This window comes from Aplysia californica, unplaced genomic scaffold (assembly GCF_000002075.1).
Source record: "Aplysia californica isolate F4 #8 unplaced genomic scaffold, AplCal3.0 scaffold00031, whole genome shotgun sequence".
Classification (NCBI taxonomy): domain Eukaryota; kingdom Metazoa; phylum Mollusca; class Gastropoda; order Aplysiida; family Aplysiidae; genus Aplysia; species Aplysia californica.
Genome location: NW_004797301.1, coordinates 956,008 through 978,121, shown reverse-complemented (window position 1 = coordinate 978,121; position 22,114 = coordinate 956,008). Strand labels below are relative to the sequence as shown.

The following is a 22,114-nucleotide window of genomic DNA, read 5'->3' as shown; positions in this document are numbered from 1 at the left end:
GCTGGGTACACATTCCCACTTGGGTAAAGTGAGGAAAATTTGTGTAAAATGCCTTTCCCAGGGACACAACATGGGTCCCCTGATGGGATTCGAACCCACGACCTTATGATTGCGAGTCTGAGAGCCTAACTGCTGTGGTTTCTTTTTTTCTGCTTTACGTGGCGTAATCATCATAATTTCCCATATTTTCCTACTGTAACAGGTTTTTTTCCAAGCCTGATTCCATTCTCAAACTAGCTTTTGTCATGTTGATTGTTAGCGGGTGTTCTGGTGTGGTTTGCTTCTTCTTTCCTATCAAACACCTTTTGTCCATGTCTCTCCTCCTTTTTCTTTGCATGCTACTTTCTAGTAACACCTCTAATCTTCGGCACTTGTATGACCTATTTGTGTTGCAAGTGCAATGGAACTCTTACTAAAACTACTAAACTAAAGCTTTCATCGTTCTATTGACTTGACAATGACATACCATTTTTCTTTGTTTTAAAGCTTCTTTCTTTGCCTTCTTGTGAAATATTTTTCTCTTTTAAAAATATTTTTTGTCCTCCTGTGATTTCTTCTTTCTTTCTATGTGCTGTTTCTAGAATCTATACATCCGTTATTTCTTGTTTCAGAGCAACAGTTTTGTCTCTTTCTGTCCTTTTGTTTCTCTTTTCTGTTCATTTGTCTTTAATTCTTGTTTCTGTCTATTTTTTTTTTTTACATTCTCTTTTCTGTCTAGTATTTTTTCCTGTCCACTTGTTTAAAACGTTTAGTTTGTTTCGTATTTCACTTTTCTATCCACTTCATTTTTTGTTTGTTTATTTGCAACTACTCTTTTCTGTCCATTTCATTTGTCTTTTATTCCGTTCATTTGTTATTCCTCATTTATGTCCATCTCAATCTGTCATTTCTTTAGGGGCAATTGATTTCCCCCGCGGCTTCCACACTCTAACCATTATTGTTTTGATCGTTTTTGACATACTTTACTTCAACTGTTCAATTCCCCTTACTAAAATAAGCACTACTTATTAAATTTGTATAATTTGCGCACATAACAAGCACTAAGCACACACCCCCACACCCCCACCTTAAAAGAATGTTTCTCATGCGCTGACGGCCCCTTTACTTTCTATTTGGCCCATCATTAGTACTCCTGTCCTTGATTTTACCTGTTGTTGACAATGTAAAGACTTTCAGGAGATTACTCATATGACCAAATTGTGTTGCAAGTGCCATAAATCTCTTACTAAAACAAAACAAATTTCCTTTTTTTCCTTATTTCGTTAAAAGTTGTAAAGGTAGTGGCAGCTAAAATGTAGACAGTGTACAGGTTTAGTTTCCCAGTGGTAGGCTGTATTTTTCTCTTAAAAAAAAAAAATGCTTATGATCTATCCTTAGCTTTGCTTTTCCTCCACCTTTAATTTAATTATTTTTTCTTTGTGCTTCTCTGAAAGTCCAGACTCTAAATCCCTATATGTGTAATAATTAATCTTTTCCTTTTCTTTTTTCCCCCCCTTCTGAATTTGAAAATGGGTTCTCCAGAAGGTTTGTTCACTGTTGCCTTGAGTTAGTTTTCACGTGCCTGCGTGCCTGCCTGAGTGTTTGACTTACATACTTGTTTTGTTTTGTGTGCGTTGATTTTGTTTATGATGTAGGGCCATATCTTTACATTTAGAGCTTAAAAAATTTTCTTTTAGCTAAATAAAGTTGATGCATCAGTTGGTTTGCACCGAATTAGTCTCTTGAAAGTGTGATGTTAACAAGGTTTGCTGGAAAAGTAGTTGTGCTATTCAAATCAGACATTTACGTTCTTTAGTGGGTGGTTGGTAGGTGCTGTGGTGTGGTTGTGTACTCCTTCTGCCTCTCTGTGGTGTTGTTATCATTATTAGACTGCTCTTATTGAAATGTAACTGTCATTACGCCGACTTAACAGAAACTGCAACTCATCAGTAATATTTACTTTCTTTGACATTGGAACCCATCGCACAGTTTGAAGTTCATTATTGCATTTTTTTGAATGTGTTGTTTTCAAGTTTCATTTGACTGATGAATTGGTTTGGACACCTGTGCTGCAGTATATTGTCTCCCAAAAGTGTTGTGTTTTTCAGAGGCAAACCATTGTAGTTGATTATGTTGTTCATGCACTATAAGGGCATTTATATAGGCCTATATATATGTCTTAACAAGTTTTTTTTTGTTTTTTTAAATGAGAATATTTTTACAAGATATCAGGAAATATAACAAATCTCATGCCTATTGTTCTTAGCGGTGAAAAAAAAACAACAACCATGCTACTGTAGGCTTAATGGTTCTCTGTGGACTCTAGCTTTTTTCCTTCTGCCAAATGTATTTCTTTTGTTTGATGTGTGTAACTGCATTAAGCATAGATATGTATCCTATCCTATCAAGACCAGCTCTTAGCTCCTCAGTTGATGCTGTCACATTTTGAAATATTTTGATTGCCAAACATGCATTTGTGCCATGTTTCACCGAAGAGTATTTTCTAAAGACTGCATGTACCATACACAAATTTGTCATGTTTACAGTAACACTTGCGAATGTGTCGATGCCAGATTGGAGTGTTTTGTTTCTGATAAGAGTTGCTTGCATGTGCTTTGATGTTGTCACTTGAAAGTTGATAATGAAAGCTGAGGTCATAACAGGGGTGCCACTTTTTAAACAGAAATCCTAGAAAGCAAAAATACTTCATATTGATTATAATTTTTTAAAATGCTCTCTCCCCCCCCCCCCTCCCTGCTATGTGCCATTATTTGCTGTCTACATTTCCTTTTGTTTTTAATTCATTAGTTTGTGGGCTTTCTCTTCTCCTTGGGGGGGCACCCCTGTTTGAACCTAGTTTTCAGCATGGCTGATATGATTTGAGTGAACGTCGTTCTTCTTATTGCCTTGTGTTGATGTGTTGCCTTTACTTTATTGTGTTCTCACTCTTTGTTCATTTGACACTCTGCTCCTTCCAAGTTTTTAAAACAGATTGGAAATTTGTTACGAAACAATGTTTGTCTGAACTCTCATTTTAGATAAAGTAGTATCGACTACTTAGTGTAATGCTCTGCCACCCGTCATTTTGAAAAATGACACATGTGGGTGGTTGGCGGGTGCTCTGGTGTGGTTTGCTCCTTCTTTCCTATCAAACATCTACCGTTCTTATCTCTCCTCCTTCTTTTTTGTGTTTGTTACTCTCTAATTTTCGGCTCTTATATGACCTTATTGTGTTGCAAGTGCTGTGAATGCTCACTAAAACAAAAGAGACGTATGACGGAGTCTTATGCTAAGCAGTCGATATGAATGCTACACAAGAAATGATGACAGTGCCTTGTGTTCCAACATGTAACTGTGAATGAATGCAAAGTGGTCTAGATAAACACATGTCATCTGGGGAATTATTGACGCGGTACATGCACACTGTATGACTCTTTGAAGTGCACATTACATATGCTTCAGTGCATGAAATAGCTGAATTCATTGATGTAATCTCTATGCAAATTATTTTAGCATTTACATCTTGAACAATTATGTCTTTTTTATTTATGGAAAACTGTCAATTTAGAACTATTTTTCAAATATGCTGCTCTTTTCGAATTAAAAATTGTAATCATCTAAAGTTTAATTGGAAACATATGGCTGAATAAGGGTAGTGGTTGTTGGAGGTATAGGTATTGAAATTTTCTTGACAGTACTTATTGGTCCTATAAACAGACAAGTTTGTCTGTCGTCTCAATGGTTGTAAGCTGTTCTAGAGTCCAGTGTTTGGCTTGTCTGTCAAGACAAAGAAAATTTATTATTACTTTCATCTATGCATAAGTTGCATGTACATCATGATATCCTCCTTCTCTCCTCCATTTTTTATGTTTATTGTTCTCTTGTAACACCTCTAATCTTTGACAGTTATGACGTAATTATGTTGCAAGTGCCCTAAAACTCTTTCTAAAACAAAACAACCCCCCTCCCCCCCCAAAAATGGTGGCATTTGTGTCATTTATCATGTCATCAAATACACTGATAACCTATTATGTAGTTTGGTTTTTGTGCATGCTTGTTTGGTGATGGAGTATGATTGATGAGGTTGGAATCCTTCCTTTTTGTATCAAAATTATTTGGCAACTTTCATTGTTCAACTATATTAGGGGGAAAAAAGATTTTCATTGGAGGAATGTGGTTACACAAAACTAGGGCAAAATTGTTATCAGAAGTTTCTAGAATCAAGTGAGCAAATCTGCTGTACTTTTACAAAGATTTGCTCAGAAATAATATTCGAAACGAAGTGCTCAAAACTAAAGGCGTGTGTGGTCATTATGGAAAAAATCAAGAATGCCTTGGGAATGACATGTGGTTTTAGGAGCTAGAATCATGTACTTTTCAAGAAAAAATGGGTAATCTTCTGAGACGTATAACTAATCTTTTGATATTCCTATGATTTTTTTGTTAGAGAACTTGCAGTAAGCTGCTCCTAAAACCCCTATTTGTGAATGTAAATGGAGAGGAAGAACGCCCTTTCCCTCAACTCCAATAAAAACCAATAAATGGAAAAGTGACTTACCTATGAAATCTAACAAATGCTACTGTCTTCTCCACAGAATGGTAAATTATTCGGCGGCGGTGGTGGCAAAAGTGGCAAAGACGGGGCTAGTACCCTCCCCTTGTCATGGACAGACCAGCAGACGGCCTTGGAGCAGGAACGCGGCAAAAGCACACAGCTACAGGAGCAGGTGGATAGACTGAGGGAGGAGAACTTCCACCAGGCCAATGAATGTAAGTCCTCCCACAAGAAATGGGCTAAATAAAGGGGCTTTGACTTTTTCAATGTAAAGTATTGAGCTGTGCTGCTACCACCCATGTAAAGGACATTATGTAGGGCTCTTTTGCTACCACCCATATAAAGAAAATGATGTATAATTATATAGACCATAATTCGATACCTTAGAGTACTGTACAAAAGTGTGATACATTAGCTGAAAGTTATGAAGTCTATTAAAGAATGTTTAATTTGCTCAGTGGAGTTCACTCAAATGATTAAATTATTGTGGTGTTCAAGTCATGAGCATGTCTTCCAATTGTTTTCTCCCCACACGGTGGCATGGTGGTGGGTCTGACAAACTGACCTTGCTGGCAGGATCTGGCCCGTTCGTCATAGTGTGGTGACTCCTGTGCTAATGTAACCTGAACCTGATGGTGATAGATCTTTTCTTTAAAAAAAATTTGTTTTCTTATTTTTGTCTACTTGATAAAGGAAGATAAATGGCAAAGGGGGAATAGGCAGGCAGTGCGTGTATCTCTTATTTTGTCTTACGTTTAAAGATGCAAAATATTTATTTCACGAAGCATTTCAAAGTACTTTATATCGTATCAAGTTTTGCTGTGTGTGAACTGACCCAGGCTTATGATACATGTATATGAATTGAATGTTGAGGCAGACAAATGAAAGTTGAGAGGACAAATGAAAGTTTTGATCCTTAATTTTTTTTTCTTCCAGTGCTGAAGTTGAAAGCACTCTCAAGAGAAATGGATTTGGAGGGAGACTCATCAGCCCGGCGTGGGGAGAGAGGCAGCGGCACTCTCCAAGACCAGCAGAGGAACAGCCGCAGCAGCAGCAGCAGTAGAGAACCAGAGCAGGGCCATGGCCGACTTCAAGCCAACTTGACGGTCAAGCTGACCCAGTCAGCCATGGAGGCTCTGTCCAACCCCCCTGGAAGTAGCGGTCACAGTCGACAACAACACCAAGGAGCCCATTCCCTTGCTGGCTCCATGGCCTCTCTCGCCTCCAACGCTTCATCTTCATCGTCGTCATCATCTTATTCTTCATCGTCTCGGGAGCCGAGGACCCCAAGGACACCACATCATGGCAGCCGCAAGAACAGGGGAGGGGGTGGCCACACACCGTGGGCCTCCGAGCCCCTTCCTACCCCCCAGAGAATGAACCATAATATTCCACACAGGTACTTCAATGCTACTTGGAATTGGACATTTTTGCCCTATTCTATGTTGCACATAAAAAAAATTCCTTTTGCGCGTTTGTTCATCACTTTTGCTTTCTTGTGATAAGACTACGATATTACGAATCATACATATCACAAGCAAATGTCTGTATCACTGTCTTTTGAAAAGCCGCTGACCCCTTTGCTCGTTCACGTTTGATTTCTTGGATTCTAATAATACAGAAAAGTCATGATTGATAGCAGAATAAATTTTTACTGTGCAGTAAGTGCACATTCACCACATTTTTGCTGATAGTAATATGAACTTCAATTATAAATGCCGTTGCTAAAGGTTGTTTGCATACAAAGATTTGTCCAGCTGATGTTCTATCCTGTCGTTCTTTCAATTTTTCTCAATACATTCTCAATTCTCAACGATAACTCTTTATAGTGGAACCTTTTTCTATCGAATTTCGAAGCATGAATTGACCAGTTTTTAGCTTCAGTTAAAATTGTCCAAGACGGCCACTCATTGTTGAAGGGAAAGGTGTTTGTCTTAGACATGTGGAAGCCTTGGACAGTGCCATTATAATATAAAATTTAAAAAATCACACGAGAAGTGGGAAGTGACTGTTTGTACAGGTGATTGTCATGGACAGATGGCCATTAGAGCTGATTTGACTATACTTGATACCAATTTGTTTTGACTTGTTTCAGTTGAAGCATAGTGTGCATGTTAGGGGGGACACATTGTTGGCAGTGCTTGAGTGAGTGGAAAACAAATTCCCTGGTCACATCAACACCGTCTGCTTCAATTTCTGTGTAATTTGTTTTTCCATTCATTGGTTTCTTGGCAAATGTGGATGACTTGCGGTAAGCTCCAGGTCAACTTGAGAATGTTTCTCTCTACAATTTTGTTGTATGCGTCATGATTTGTTGTGTTTCCAGATTTGCTACAGGACTCAACACACGAGCCACCAAGTGTGGACTCTGTCTTGGCTCTGTTCATTTTGTCAAGCAGGCTTCTAAGTGTCAAGGTGAGTACATCATACAATGAGACTTTTGAATGTTGCTATTTCCGTCAATTGGATGACTCAGTCTTTCATGTATTGCATGTTTTGAACTTTGTTGTTTTCTTTTTCTCCCAATTCACTGCAGATTTTACTTTTAAGCTCTAATATAAATTAAACCAACATTTCTCATGTGCCTAGCTGTAACTTTTGGACATTTGTTTTTCTTTGCACTGGTTATGCACTACAAACCATTGTTTAAGATGGAAGCTAACTGTAAATGGAAAAAGTTTGTTTTTGAATGATAGTCCTCAGTTTTATGACATGCCTTGTTTGCCTTCTTTGGACTCTTTTTCCTCTTATTTTTCTGAGGTGGAATGGATTTTTCCGGGTTCACCTTTCTATTTATGTGGCAAGGAAATCACTCTGATCCTTTTGTAATTGTTTCAGTCTGACCTTTTCTTCTCTTTTGGTTTCAAATCCTTTTCCTATCTGCCACCTCTCGACCTCTGCTACTAAAGATGTTGGTTTTCTTTCCATCCTAAAGCTTCAATTAAAGTCAGAATTATATACTTTATACTCTTACTGGGATTTCGGAAACCCAGAAGTTTTACGTTTGGTCTAACTGGGAATATGGAAACAAGGAATTTTACATTTATGCTCTTTCTGGGAGTGTGTACACCAGGAATGTTCCTTTTATGTTCTTACTGATATGTGGAAACTTTGAAATTTTCTATTTATGGCTCTTAGAATTTGGAAACCAGGAATTTTACTTCTTTTGCACTGACTGTTTTTCTCCAGAATGTGGCATGGTAGTCCACCCTAAATGTGCCTCGTCAGTCCCAGCCACCTGCGGCCTGCCCACGGAGTACGTTCGTCACTTTGCCCTCATGATGAGCTGCATTTACAGAGACGAGGCGGGACAGCAGTCTGATGTGGACCAGTCTGCTGTCAAGATGGAGGGCTGGCTCAAGGTTCCTCGGTACGAAGAAATTATATACTTGTTGGCACCTCTCCGGGGTTCGTTAATTTACGGCAATGTAATTGTCATGGTACTCCAGAAAAAGATAAACGTATTGCTTACTGTTACAGAATCACGGAAATTATTTTTGAAGACTTGTAGGTGGAAAATGAAAATTGGAGGGGGTGTTGTTTTACAGTATTCTTGTCTGTTACAGATGTTTGAATATTTTGCCTATTCCGGGTGTATTTTTTGATGTGCATAAAACCACTGATTTCAGTGAAGGAGAACTTGGAGTACTTTTTAAAAACTGTCTATGGTATATATATTTCGACTCCACCATATGCCATTATGAAAAGTGACATATGATAGGATCATACTCTCTAAGCAGTCGATTTGTTGTGTTCCCATTGGACACAATTTTGTCATGCAAATGAAACAGCAAAACCTTCCCTACTTCCTTGACCAGTGCTTCCACTCTTCCGTATTTTTACTGAAATCCGTACTTTCTGCCAGTTCCGTACTTGTCCCTCCATCATTATCTACTCCCTCCGTAAAAAAAACTGCAACAGTGCAGGATTGCGGAAATTCCGTTCTCGCCTTCGTATCGTCTTGTATAAGGTACGGATATTTACGGTAATTCTCTCGGCAGCAAGTTAACGTTATAGAAACCTGCCAAATTGCGCATTTCGTGCAATCAGACATTATACTGCTATGTCCCAGTCCCATGCATTCTTTGTGTGTTAGTCGGCGGTACATTTTTTACCTGCAGATGGATCAAAATCTGGCGAACCTTTTGTGCCAACTTCCTCCTTTCTGTCATTCACTCATTCCTTCCGTCTATCTTCGGATTGTTGCCACGGCTGGAAAATCTGTGCGTTGATCAAGACTGATTTTGATCTTAGACAGAAAATTACTGTCGGAAAGAAACTTTTTTCGCAAATTTTATCTAGATCTAGAGAAATTATCAATGCGAAGATTCTACGGCACGTGAACGCAATATAAGGGCCGCGATGAAAGAAATATATACTGATACGGTAGTGCCCACTACGGATGGGATCGGCCGATTGCGCTGATCGCCCGACTCGGTCGAACAACCGTGTTTGCTTTGAAACTGAAAACAAACACGTTTGTTTTTGAGGCGATCGAGTCGGGCGGTCGGCCCGATCGGCCGATCCCGTCCATAGTGAGCACCACGTATAAAATCAAGAATAATTCGAAGTGGTGTTTCGAGGTTGTGACAGGCGACTTTCAGACATGAAAATTTAGAAAAAATGTGGGTATACGCTGCGCAACCGTATTTTGAAGGTACATCTATTCATTATTCCCAGGTTTGCCTGCTGTCAATGGTGCGACTACAAATTAATTGAATTATAGTAGCAATGAAAGGGGAACCTGCTTTTAAACATTTCCAGCATTGGAAAGATATGCTGGCGACGAAGTCAAACAAGACAAAATGTTGGTGAAAAAATAAATATGGGCTGAAGGCAATATCTTCAAACAGGCTCCCAAATGCCATTTTCTACCCTCTAAAAGCACTAAATTTCCATTTCTAAGGGGGCTTCGCCCCCTAATCCCCACCGGGGCGCTGTCCCTGGACCCTGCTGGGGGCCTTTGCGGCCCCCAGACCCCCTGCAAAATTTTCCTTACTTTTCAGCTTCAGAAGCACTGTTGACTCATTTTTTTTCTCTTTCGTATACGGACAGGAAAAAATCTGGTTGGGAGAACCGCTACTGCATGCTGGATGCTTCGTACAAGAGAAAGAGCAAACCTACAGACACACCCACATACATGCACATATTCTCACACACACACATATATGTGCTCGCACACATACACACAAACCCCCCGGGGTGGTGCTACTGACTGAAGTGTCTTTAGGCCATTCCCAAAGGGGGGACTTTAACCATGTTCTTATGCACAGTAGAATGGCTGATTCATCAATATCATACTCATAACTGTGCCTGAACTGCAAAAGGGAACTGCTGCTTTTTCTTTCCTAATCCTTACTATAGTCTTTTTGTCCTCTACTTCTTTTGTATGTTTGTCACACTCTTGTGACCCACTATTTGCGGGGTGCCTTGATAGTCGAAGCAGACTTTGTGTTGTTGAAGCTAGAGAGGTGAGCAGAGTAAGCCTGATTCCCTGTAAGGACTTTTCTGTTGACATCCACCACTTGGCGCTCATATGACCTTATGCAGTTGAGAGCGCCGTAAAACCTCTACTAAAACAAAAACAAAAGAACCACACAGACACACACACACACACACACACACACACACACACACACACACACACACACACACACACACACACACACACACACACACACACACACATTCTCACACACACACACACACACATTCTCACACACACACACACACACACACACACACACACACACACACACACTCTCACACATACATATACACACTGACAGACTCTAAATCATTCTCTCTCTCACACACACACACACACACCCACACACACACACACCCATCCCTTCCTTCACACTCTGTCGTTTTTCTCTGGTTGTGCAGACTAGGCAAGTCGGGCTGGGAGAACCGCTACTGTGTGCTGGAGGGTACCTGGCTCACCCTCTACCTGGACGACACAGATGCCAGTCCTGTTGACAGCTTCGACCTTAACCCCATGGATGCAGAGGTCAGCGTTCACAGCGCCGTGACCTCTGCCGAGCTCAGCAACACAGCAGCATCCGACCTCCATTATGTGCTACGGCTCGACCAAGATCCCCTGACCACCTGCTGGCCTGGACGGTGAGATTGGAAATCGGTTTTCATTTTCTTGTTTTGGCTGGGTGTTTCATGATAGTTTCGAAGTACAACTTGACAAGAGCACGTGGGACACATGTAAACATTTTCAGTTGGTAGGAAATTTTGAATTTTGAGCAGGTGGCGGCCGAAGCCTACTCTTATCGATTTTAGACGACAAAGGGATCTTTATTGTGTGCAACGTGCACATGGGACCTCCAAGATTTTTCACCCGTATCCGAGAAAGCTAGGTGTTAGATTTTACTTACTATAAGATCAGGGGTGTGGTTGAAAGACAGTAGTATGTAGTAAGGAGCAGCTAAGGAGTAGCAATGGAAAGGCTGCAGAAAGAGTCAGGAGCCTAGAGGAGGGGCAAAGGAGGTGAGGGGGAGGGGTAGAAACAGGAGACGAAAGCAGATGACAGAGCATTTTTTGAGAGCAGGAAAGGAGGCAAAAGGAGAACATTTTTTCCCGTTGTTACACGGATTTGTACCTGGGACCCTTTGATTGAGAGGTGAGCACCTTAACCTCTTAACCACGAGAGCACCCGCCTACCATCTTTGACAACACAACAACTCTGGCTTTTCCAGATGTGCAGGCGGGGTTTGAATGTTACAAGTGTTTATGCATCTTGTCCGGAAAAGAATTCAGTTAGATTGTCAAGAAGGATGGTAAAACTATTTCCTTTTTTTAACATTTCTTTTCTATTTAACTCTTCTTTGATATGCTTCTAGTTTATTGCTGGAGTATATTTTCATTCCTTGACGCTGAAATATCTGGACGGTTCATGTCAAGAAACTTGTATGCCATATTTTTCTAAAATTGAGTTTTTTTTGGTTTTTCGTGGCCGCAGATCTTTCTCTGTCTCATATCTTTTCAGTGTGAGGATATGTGACAGAAAAGGATCTGCAACCTCGGGAAAGCAGAAAAGTCAATTTTAGAAAAATGTGGCTTACATGTTTCTTAAACTGAACTGTCGATCTAAGGATTTACCTTTTTTGTGCTGCCCTCCCTCCCCAGGTACTTGTATTTGATGACAACAAACTTCCAGGAAAAGCAGCGGTGGGTGGCGTCTCTTGAGGCTGTTGTCAAAAGTGCACAGTGCAAGAGTGACTTGTACAGAAATGTAAGCTTTTCTGATTTCTGTTTAGGTGTGAGTGAGTATGCAAGTGAGAGTAAATATGCAAGTATATACATGTTTTTATGTGTACGTTCTTTATTCTCACAAGATACAAATGTGTGTTTATGAGTTGTTATTTGTTCGTATGTGCATGGGTCCATGATCTTTCGGTTGTCCAGATTCATGCCCTGTGGTTCTAAGGTTGGAAAGCTTCTTTTTTTTTTTAACCCAAAAAACGTCAGTACCTACATACATTGAAAATGCTATATCTCAGGCTAGATGAAAAGTAATGTGAGGATTTAAAGATGCACAATGCTCAGCATAAGTTTTTAAAATAATTAGAAAAATGGAATAACATTTTGAATACAGTTTTACAGAAATGGCAGGTTTTCACATCAGGTCTCACTTTCTTTTGACAACCTCGCTTTTGATTTGACTCTGTATTTTGTCCTCACAATGTCATTCTGAATGGAATTCTGTTTTTATTTTCTGCTCACAGAGATCTCAGATGCTGACCGTTTTGTCCCTCAAAGAAGAAGAGCGTCGTGACTTTAACTGTACACTTGTCATTTCCAGCCAGGTAAATGAATGTGCATGTAAATTGTTACTTAATTAAAAAATGGTGTGGTTTTTCCAGACAGTTTGGATTCAGAATATTTCTAACTGCCCTGACTGTTGAATTCCTGGTTGATGAACATGAAGTTTACAGATTTTTTGGGGGATGTATTCTAAAAAGTGTATAAAGATGTTGCTTGATTGAGATGATACCTATAATTAACTTTTTTTTAATGGAGAAAAAAACTTGGGAATGTAATGTTCCACAGAATATAAAGTTATTTGTAATAACATCTATGTCTCTTTCCCTTTCCCTGTCCCTCCCTTCCCCTCTCCTTCTTTCTCTCCTCCCCCCCCCCCATCTCTTTTCTCCTCTCCCTCTCTCTATCCCTCTCTCAGAGCAAACATTGGAATCTCTGTTTGCTGTGCAGGCTTATGTTCCTGTTCTGGGTGTGGGTACTGTACTTACTCTTACATTCACTCTCTTAATCTTAATTATAGGTATCATCTCAATATTTCGCCACAGAGGGCTTCATTTTGGAGTTACTTGACCTTATTGTTGAAAGAGACTTCTCCAAGTGTCACTAACAAATAGCTTGTGGTGTCTGGGCAGATTATATGATTTCACCTTATAATGTTAGAAAATGTTTGAGAGCAGGCAAACCGAGCAAGCAAAGGCAATAAACCTATACATTTTTAGTAGGTAGAATGTAAAGCTCATTTGTGAAGGAGTTGAAATGTTTGGCGATTTAAAATACGAGATAAACGAACTGAACCAACACTTAAGTTACTGCAGATTAAGTTGGCCTCAAAGGAAACTGAAAACGGATTTGACTGGCCGTCGACACTTGGAGGATAAAAATCATTCTTGAAAACTTCTCCATGTTTTAGTTTAAAAAGATGTCTCTTCAAATTGATGCTTCCTTGAAAGGAATCTCCTGATTCCTATTGTTTCATCCCTGCACTATAAAGTCTTTCTTTGTTCTCGTAGTTGGTTTTGGCAGGAACAGACGATGGCTTGTACGCTTTCAACCCATCGGCCATGACTTCAAAACGGAAACAGATGACCCAAATTTCTGGGTTTGGCAGTGTTCATCAAATGATCTTGGCCAAGGGTGTTGATCTCATTGTCATCTTGACAGGTAAATACTTAATGAAGTTTGTTTTTTTTTGGAGACAACCGAAGGCTTAACTCAAGGAAGAGAGGTGCTAATTTTGCTGATGAATTCTGAAATTCAGATTTCTGAAACTTTTCGAACGTAGAATAGTTTTGGTACAAAATATACTGGACAATGTTGTCTATAAATTTTGAGAACCCATGCATGTGTTTCCATGCGGTTAGTAACGATCAGGATGTTTTTTCATTGTCCGTTGGCTCCTCTAAAGAACAGTGGAGACCCCGTTGAATGAACTTGTTGTAAGATGTACACTTGCGGAAAATTTTCCTGAACCAGAGTTTGTCTTTGGGTAGTCCCAAGGTCGTTGATGGAAGCAGAGTCCTCTCTTGTGAAACCTGAAATTGCTACATCATGACGTGCTCCTGTTTATTTTAGTGGCAGACAAAGTTTTTGGATTCTTTTTAAAGCTTGTTCATTTGCCTTGCATTTGATGAGAAAGATACCTATATATACTCGTACCTTGATTAGAAGTCACGGTATTTGCCATGGAAGGAGGTGGGGGTTGCTTGGTATCAGAGATGGTCAATTTGGGTTGCTTCCAAAGTTTTGAATGTCCTTGAAGACTGCAAATTAACATCTTTTTGGTGTCTATGATTTATGTTTTTCACTGAAATTCACTCAGAAATATGTTTTCAAATGGGCAGAAAAATCATTATTGCCCAGTAGACTGAAAAATGCCAGTGTCTTCGATTCCATTATTTTAATGAGGGTCTAATATCACCTCGATGACACACAAACTGTTTAAGTAAATTGATGGCTGTCTTTCGTTTCTTCAGGTCCTGAGCGTCGGCTGGTGCTGCTGGAGAACAAATTGGTGAAATGTCGCATGAGTCAGACGCTGGGCGGGGAGACCACTCCATTCTCTTTCCGCACCATCGAAGGTCTTCAGTGCTGCACCATCTTTGACGTGGGCCTGTGGAACAACGCTAGTTACCTGTGTGTGGGAACACCCACCAAGGTGTATTTGATGAAGTACAACCCCAGCCTTGCCATGTACTGTGTCAGGAAGGTATTTGTCCTTTTTTTTAAAAACCTCTTCACTGTTGTGTAAACGTATGTATTCACTTGTTATCTCAAATTAATTCACTGACAGTTTTCTACTGACCTACATAGAAATGTTTGGATGCTTGTGCCATTGCTTATTCTTAAATAAGGGGGAAAATATATTAATATTATGGCTTTGTTTAAATCTCTCTTGAATAGTTTATCTTGTCCCTTCAAACATAGATAGAAATGTCTAAGCAGTAAAGAGATCAATGTGAAGGTTCTTGGTCAAGCGATTTGGGGGCGGGGACAGCCAGCATGTATCTGTACTGCAGTAGTTCCATTCCGCATTTCGACTGTACTTCACCTTTGTTGTTGAAAGAGACTTTAAAAATGTTGTAAAGACTTTTCCATGGGTTGTTAGCTAAATATCCCTTTTTTCTTTTTTCTGTGTCCCTATTCTGCAGGAGTTTCCCAGTTCTGAGCCGTGCAGCTGTGTATGTATAGCGGAGAACTATGCCATTGTTGGCACCGAGCGCTTCTACAAGATCAACCTAGAACACCCCAGTATGCTCGGTGGGTGCCTATAATTGTAATGATAATAGCATTTCATCAGCAAGCTGTTTAACATACTGAGCCAAGGAAGCAACATTTTTCAGGAGAGAGAAAAAAACTGCTTCATTCTTTTAATATTTTTCCTGTAGGGTGAGAAACCAAACAAGTTGACCTGCTTTTTCTGTAAATTGTGCTCAACCAGGGTAAGCCGGTCTTATGGCGAAGAATCTACTATTGAGTAATTTTAACTTTTTTTTCCTCAAATTTTCTTAAGTATTTCATTCCAGAATGAAAAATGTTCATTTTTCTAAATCATTTTTGTTATGTAATTATAGAAATAGCATATTAGAGTGAAACCAGACTATCTGAAGATCAATTTTAAAGAGGTAAAAGCTCAAAAATAAAATCTGTGAAATAATTACATATCTATAATCAGTGAACAGATCCTAGTAAAATGACACTCGTTTTTCTTGAAATTATAAATGTTTTATGACTCTTAGATCATTTGTTTTTTGGCGAATGAAAACAATCCAATTGCTGAAGTTTAAAAAATCATTTGAAAAAAGATTGTTCAAATATTTAAAAGCTAGCATTGTATTATTCAAAATTGCATTGTACAGTTATCCTCCTAATTTCAATTTTTGCCTGGAATAGTTTTTGAGTTTTTAGCCCTTGAAGTCGTGAAATTAGCATTTGGAGGAGGGGGGGGGGGAGTAAAAACATCGAGAAACTGTGGTTAGGCATTATGTTAGCCTATAATGATACACATTTTGTGGAGGTAGAGGTTTCTCTTAGAAATAGGACATTTAGAGTACTTCCTTTTTATTTAGCTCATTTTTTCAAGGGAAGTTTCTCAAAATCTCGTAAACACTGTATGACCTCTAACCAGAACCCAAAAAGTAGTGTGTGGAACAAAATGATAATAATGCACTACTGTACGCTTTTTTTGGTTGTTGTTGTGGGTGGTTGGTGGGTGCTCTGGTGTGGTTTGCTTCTTCTTTCCTATCAAACATCTATCGTCCTTATCTCCCCTCCTTCTTTTTTATGTTTGTTACTCTCTTGTAACACCTCTGATCTTCTGGGGCTCATATGACCTTATGCTGTAACGAGCGCCGTAAAACCTCTACTAAAACTAAACTAACGCTTTTTTGCAGACTTTGTCGATCGCCAAGATCAGTCTTTAGCTTTTGCTGCGTATGGTGCTGCCAACCACAACAGTTTCCCCCTGTCTGTGGTTCGAGTCTCGCCTGATGACCTACCACTTGAGTTTCTACTTTGTTTCCATGGTGAGATGTAGTTTTGCAAAGTATTAAGAGAAACTGATGTCATAAGTACTTGAAATTCTTCAGTTTCTGTGCCTCTCCCCCCCCCCCCTTTCCCTTCCATCTCTCCTGTCTGTTTCCCTCCTTCTCCCTTTGCCCCCCCCAGCCATCTCATTCCTTGCCTTCTGTATGTGTGTTGTGTATGTGTGCCCGCGTGGGGGGTGGGGGAGGGGGTGCGCATGAGGTAGGGGTAGGAAGGGGACTTTTACTTTACTCTACTTTTCTGATCCAGCAGCCATTTGTGTTCTAGCCCTTCGTCCTGTCGATATGGCAAAAAGAAATTTCAGCTTTTTTTCAGCTGTGTTTTGTCGTTATATAGAGTAGTTCCGGTGTCTGGGGAGGCAGATAGGTAGGTAGGTATTCCTTGAAGGCTCTTCACTTGTGGAGTGTTGGAGAGCATGACTAGTAAATCCTACTCCTTTTCTTTCCCTTGGTTGCATCTGTCTATCTGTCTTGCTTTTTCTGAGCATCAAATGAAAATTATTGTGTCACTGTGCTTCTCTTTACTCAAACAAACAAATAAGTGTTTCACTTTCATTCCCTGCATTTTGTTTCTTTTCTTGTCACTCTACATGTTTGCTTAGTTGATATGTGGATTTTTGACAGGTGTTCTTGTGTCCTTTGTCCTTTTCTTCTTCCTATCTCTATCAAACATTGATAATCTTTTTCTCTCCGTCTTCTTTTCTATGTGTATTTTACTCACTGTACTATTTTTTTTACATGTATATGACCTAATTGTGTTGCCAGTGCCGTAAAAATCTTACCAGAAGAAAGATGGTTGAGTCTGACTTTTTAGGTGTCTTGCATAATTTCAGAGTTTGGTGTTTTTGTTGACCATCATGGTCAGCGAAGCAGAACCTCAGATGTCAAGTGGGGTGGTCTTCCTCTTGCTTTTGGTAAGTAATTTTCTGCTTTCTTATTAGTGCGGAAATATCGACGTGATTAGGGGAGCCCTCGCTTTTTGTTTGTATTGGCAAGAAAAGAAAAAGAAAGGGAAATATTAGAGTAAAAGATGTAATAATCTAATTTGGGTAAGTAGGTTTCTTTAGTCATTCCAAGATTACAGAGTGTTGAGTTTTACAGTACCATTTTTCTAATAGTATTTTTTTTTCTTGTTTTCAGAATTTATACAATATTTTGGGAGTGTTTTGAATGTTAAAAGTTATTGATGTCTTCATAGATCAAATGTTGGATGACAAAATTTCTTCTAGTATAAAATACAGGTAAATTAACTCACCCAACCCTAACAAGGATAATATCTGTATACGCGCCCGCAACACCCCAACCATAAAGCTGACAGTATCGGTAGGGAAAATTTCGCTCTCGTGACCGAAAACACTACTTTTGTGTGAAGCAGATTATGGCCTAATTGGAAGAGTGACCATTTTTCGTTTGAAACAGACTATGACCAGAAGTGCAAGCCCAAATTAAGAACAAAGAAAGCTACATTTGTGAACCGTGTGAGGGGGTGCGGAATTTGAACGCACTTCCTTTCTTCGCTTTTTGTTTACTTTTTGACTCTGTACATTAGACCTCTTTCCGGGGAGTATTGCATAAAAACTATCACATATTTTCCTTCAAATTTTCAATACACACAAATAATGGTTTGAATAAAATGTGTACCAAATTTGGGTAGGATATATATTAAAATTTAGTTGTTTTTAAATTTTTTTTTCAAAAAGTGGTAAAAATCTCTTGGGAGAGCTGACAACCCGGAAGTGTAGGCCTAGGGTTGAGTGAGTTAATGGTCACACTGATGTCTACTGGGACTGGAAAAATAACCATGATAAATTACATCTAAATATTTACATAGTGCATTTTCACACAAAAAGTGCTCAGTATGCTTTACAATTGTACAAAGAATACAGGGTTGTTGTACAATGAATGGCAGTATACTATATGAATTGTGTCACTGTGTAAGCATTCAAAATGTTATTGCATTATGAAGCGCATGGAGTGGCGAAGGAGGGAGCTCTATAAAACTTAAAAAGTGATATTTGTTATTACTATCATTATTTCATCCCCAGCGTTTATCGAACCATTCCTGTATGTGACTTACTGCAACACAGTGCACGCAACGGTAGTGCCCACAGACAGAACGCAGGCAAAGTAAGTTTTGATTATCAGAAACATATTTAATACTTTCTTTTTGATGATACAAGAGTTACGGTGATGGACTTCAAATATTTCTTTCAGTCAGTTCACATCTGTCCCCTTGGCCAGTGAGATCAATATTGCTTCTGGCAGTAAAAATTTTGTTCTGATCTTTTTTTTAATACAAAGTATATCTTAGTTTGACTTAATCATGAGTGTTTCCATGTTTAGTTTGGCTTTGTTCCAATTCCCTAATACTTGTATCCCCCTTTTTTACTGATTTTCAAGCACTAAGATCGTAGGCAGGGATTTATGTGTAAAGAAAGTGGAAAGGTTTTCTCTAAGATTGGAATACACTTTTGTTCTCTTGTTAGGTTTGTGTGAGAAAATGTGAGGGTCATGGAAAGGTGGACGGTCAATTATTATGTATTATTACTTCTTGTCTGCTTCCCTCTTGTGGGCGGGTTGTTAAAGGGCACAATTGGTGGGACCTTTCTTTTTTTCCCCTCTTTGTCGTTTTTGTCCGTCTATCTTGCTTTTCTCCCTGCACCAAAAGACTGTCTGTTTTGTATCGATGTGTTCCTCTTTACTCAGAGTGGGTGTTTGAGGGCACGACTAGTAGGTCCCAACTTCTTTTGGTGTTTCTGTCAGTCTATCTTGCTTTGTCCTTGATCTATGTGACTGTTACTGTGTTGATAAATTCCTCTTTACTCTGTGTCGAACTCAAAATCATGGAAAGATTGTTTGTCTGTAATGATGTATTATTGTATTATTCTTTCTTGTCAGTTTCCCTCTCTTTTGGATAGCTGACGGAAGCTCTGGTACGGTTTGCTCCTTCTTTCCTATCAAACAACTATCATCCTTGTCTCACCTCCTTTTTCTTTGTACGTTACTTTGGCATATATATATGGCCTATTTATGTTGTAAGTGCTGCAGAATTCTTACTAAAACTATACTTTCCCTCTCATGTGACCAGGGGCAGACAGACTGTGATTGATGTCCAGTCCCCTCGTTGCCTGGGCCCCGCCCCAAGCTTCGGCTGTGTGTATATCAGCAGCAGCAACAACGCGGCCGCCGTGACGGAGATCATTAGGATACGAGGCCAAGAGGGTTTTGTCTCAGAAACCCCGAACGACAAGGAGAACATGGGCAGGTAGGTCAGTGATAACATTAACCTCACCACATCTTCCCTTCCCGCCGCTATTTTTACCCCCTTCATTTCACCCTCATGACCCATTTTCTCTTCTTCCCATGAACAACTTTCTCCTCCTCACAAGAACCTACTGCATAATTTTCCTCATGACCAAATTTTTTATTTTCCTTCATAACCCAGTTTCCCTTCTTCCCCATGCCTCATTTTCTCATCTCCACAAAAGACCTACTTCCTCCTAATTATGATTTATTGCTGGTTTATCCCTTCTTCTAAAGTAGATAAAAAGAAGTTGGGGAAGACTTTTGGTCGAGGCAATGTAGTGCAGAACCTCCAGGTGTGCCGTTTTGCTTGCGGAACAATCTACAATGATAAAAATCACATATGAATACTTAAACCCCACTTGGATATTTCTGAAGATATTGAAAATTCATTCAACCTTCCACTGCCATAGAGAAATATGTGGATTATTTTGTATGAGTTGTGTATGATGTAGTTTTTCTTGAAGTCTGTGTAATTTCAGGGATATTTCATGATCAAAACACTGGGGTTTTTTTTTTCAGAGAATGTTTCTTAAATGTGGTCTTGTAGTAAAGGCTTACTTCACTTGCTTCAATACTTTTTGCAAGTTCATCATCATCACTGCCTTTTTCACCCTGCATCAGGATATATAACCCCAAACAAACACTTTCCACCTTTCCATTTCCATATCCTCTTGATATTTTTCCGTCTTTCCAATCTTCTGTACATAATTTTCTGTGACTTTAGCGAGTTACAGCCCTGAAAAAGCTTGGAAATCCAATTGCATTTCAGTGGCTTGCCTAGCTGTGGCCCCTCTCTTCAATTGTTGTTCCATGTTATAAAGTCTTTTTTTTTTCTTCTCTGCAGCACCCGATCACTTACAGACAGACAGGTTCAGTTTGCCAGTCCAGCCAAGACTCGAGTGCACCGATTGAAGCGTCAGGGATCTCTTTCATCTCTCAACAGCAACTCCAGCGTCGGCACTCATGCCAGTATTGAATCTGACGTGTGAAACTAGGATCTGAAGATTCTCTTACAGCACAGCATACAGTAGGGTCAGCTAAAACCGAATGTGGTTAATCAGGGGGAAACCATAAGAATATAAGATTTCTGATTTTTTTCCTTTTTTTTGGAGCTATCTCTCTAAACCAAAAACCTGGCTAAACGGAAGATAATCCAGCAATCCTGCAGATTTAGGTTCATATGCGGACTCCTCTATAGTTTGCTGTCATGTTTTTCTCCTGAGCAATAATTTATTGTTGGCAGCTAGGGTTCATCTTTTTCTGTGCTGTGTTTGATTTTGTTACTTTGAATTTAGAGAAATGAGGCATGAGAAGAGCTGTTAAATTTAAAGATTTAACTCGCCAAAAATGTACATTCTAATTAACTTTAGATTTCATGACTGTGAGAAAAAATGTCTTATTCAAAAAAACTTTTAAAACTGTTTGTTAATATAATTTTGTTGCTGAATGTGTGACAAGAAGGAACATTCATTGTTAGTTTTGTGAGGTTGTCAGTTATTTCTCGTGCCTTGACTCAGATCTATTCTTCATAGTAGCTTTTGAAATGTGAGTTAACTTTACAGCAGTGTATATAAGTATTGAAAGATAACTAATAACATATTGTTACCTTGTTGAGATCGCATTGAGATGCATAATCCTGTTCTGTCTGCAATTGTGCACCTGTGGTATCCAGAAAATTGTCTTGCATGCCTAAGACAGTTGGTCTAATGGTTAAAAACTGAAACTAACAAACAAACTTGTGTTCTTGTCACTTGTCAGATGTAACATAATTCCTGTAGTGCAGTGCTGGATTGGCAAACCTAGCTTGGTGTTTAAGGCATTAAATGTAGACTGTAGAAAACTTACATTGAAGAATATTGGGAATTTGTTCAGCTTTCTTGCTGCTTTGTTTCTGCATGCAAAGGTAATGGTTTGTAAGTACCTTTGTTCTTTTTATATCTTCTGTAGTATAAGCAAGGAATGGTAATTGCAAGACACTAAGAAAGAATTAACCCCCCCCCCCCATTTTAATCTTTCCCTTTTCTTTACACCCCAAAAAAGGGGAAAGTAGAATAACTTCAGGCAAGAGAGGGTGAAGTGATGTTTTCAGCACATCTCTGTGCCTCCTAGTCAATATCATTTTGTCAGAGGTGTTGAACTTGAAAAATAATCATTTCTGTTTTTAGAAAGAAGTTATATGTGTTGAAGTTAAAAAATATTCCTGTCTTTAGAGAGGGGCCATGTGGCTGGCCTGTGTCACCCGCCTAGTTTTTTTTTGGCCAGTGACTCAGTTTCTCTCTGGCAAAGTAAATTCATCTTTGCACGGCTCTTGTTTGCTGGCCTGTGCATTTAGGCTCATCAGTCATGTAGCTTCGTGATTGGGGAGGGGGGGGGGGGGGGGGGGTGTGATGGGGATGGGGATTCAGTTACTGGCTGGTCAGCATTTTGGAACATCTCTCAGCCCTACAATGAGAATAAT

General features: G+C 39.4%; 1 protein-coding gene across 3 annotated transcripts in view; it reads left to right on the top strand.

Annotated features, from left to right (window-relative positions):
• Positions 1-21,380, top strand: part of LOC101853221 (citron Rho-interacting kinase) — a 68,787-nt gene extending 47,407 nt beyond the window's left edge. For 2 of the 3 annotated variants that reach the window (XM_005091507.3, XM_013091278.2), the window contains exons 35-50: positions 1,522-1,524; positions 4,575-4,749; positions 5,471-5,933; positions 6,861-6,949; positions 7,724-7,904; positions 10,424-10,660; positions 11,675-11,780; positions 12,274-12,354; positions 13,321-13,471; positions 14,284-14,516; positions 14,959-15,067; positions 16,201-16,332; positions 17,184-17,264; positions 18,396-18,477; positions 19,439-19,615; positions 20,501-21,380. In XM_005091507.3, the coding sequence (XP_005091564.1) occupies positions 1,522-1,524; positions 4,575-4,749; positions 5,471-5,933; positions 6,861-6,949; positions 7,724-7,904; positions 10,424-10,660; positions 11,675-11,780; positions 12,274-12,354; positions 13,321-13,471; positions 14,284-14,516; positions 14,959-15,067; positions 16,201-16,332; positions 17,184-17,264; positions 18,396-18,477; positions 19,439-19,615; positions 20,501-20,645 (2,445 nt within the window). In that variant the 3' untranslated portion in view covers positions 20,646-21,380. The remainder of the gene's footprint in view (positions 1-1,521; positions 1,525-4,574; positions 4,750-5,470; positions 5,934-6,860; positions 6,950-7,723; positions 7,905-10,423; positions 10,661-11,674; positions 11,781-12,273; positions 12,355-13,320; positions 13,472-14,283; positions 14,517-14,958; positions 15,068-16,200; positions 16,333-17,183; positions 17,265-18,395; positions 18,478-19,438; positions 19,616-20,500) is intronic. The other variant, XM_013091279.2, reaches the window with a different exon arrangement.
• The last annotated feature ends 734 nt before the right edge of the window (positions 21,381-22,114 follow it).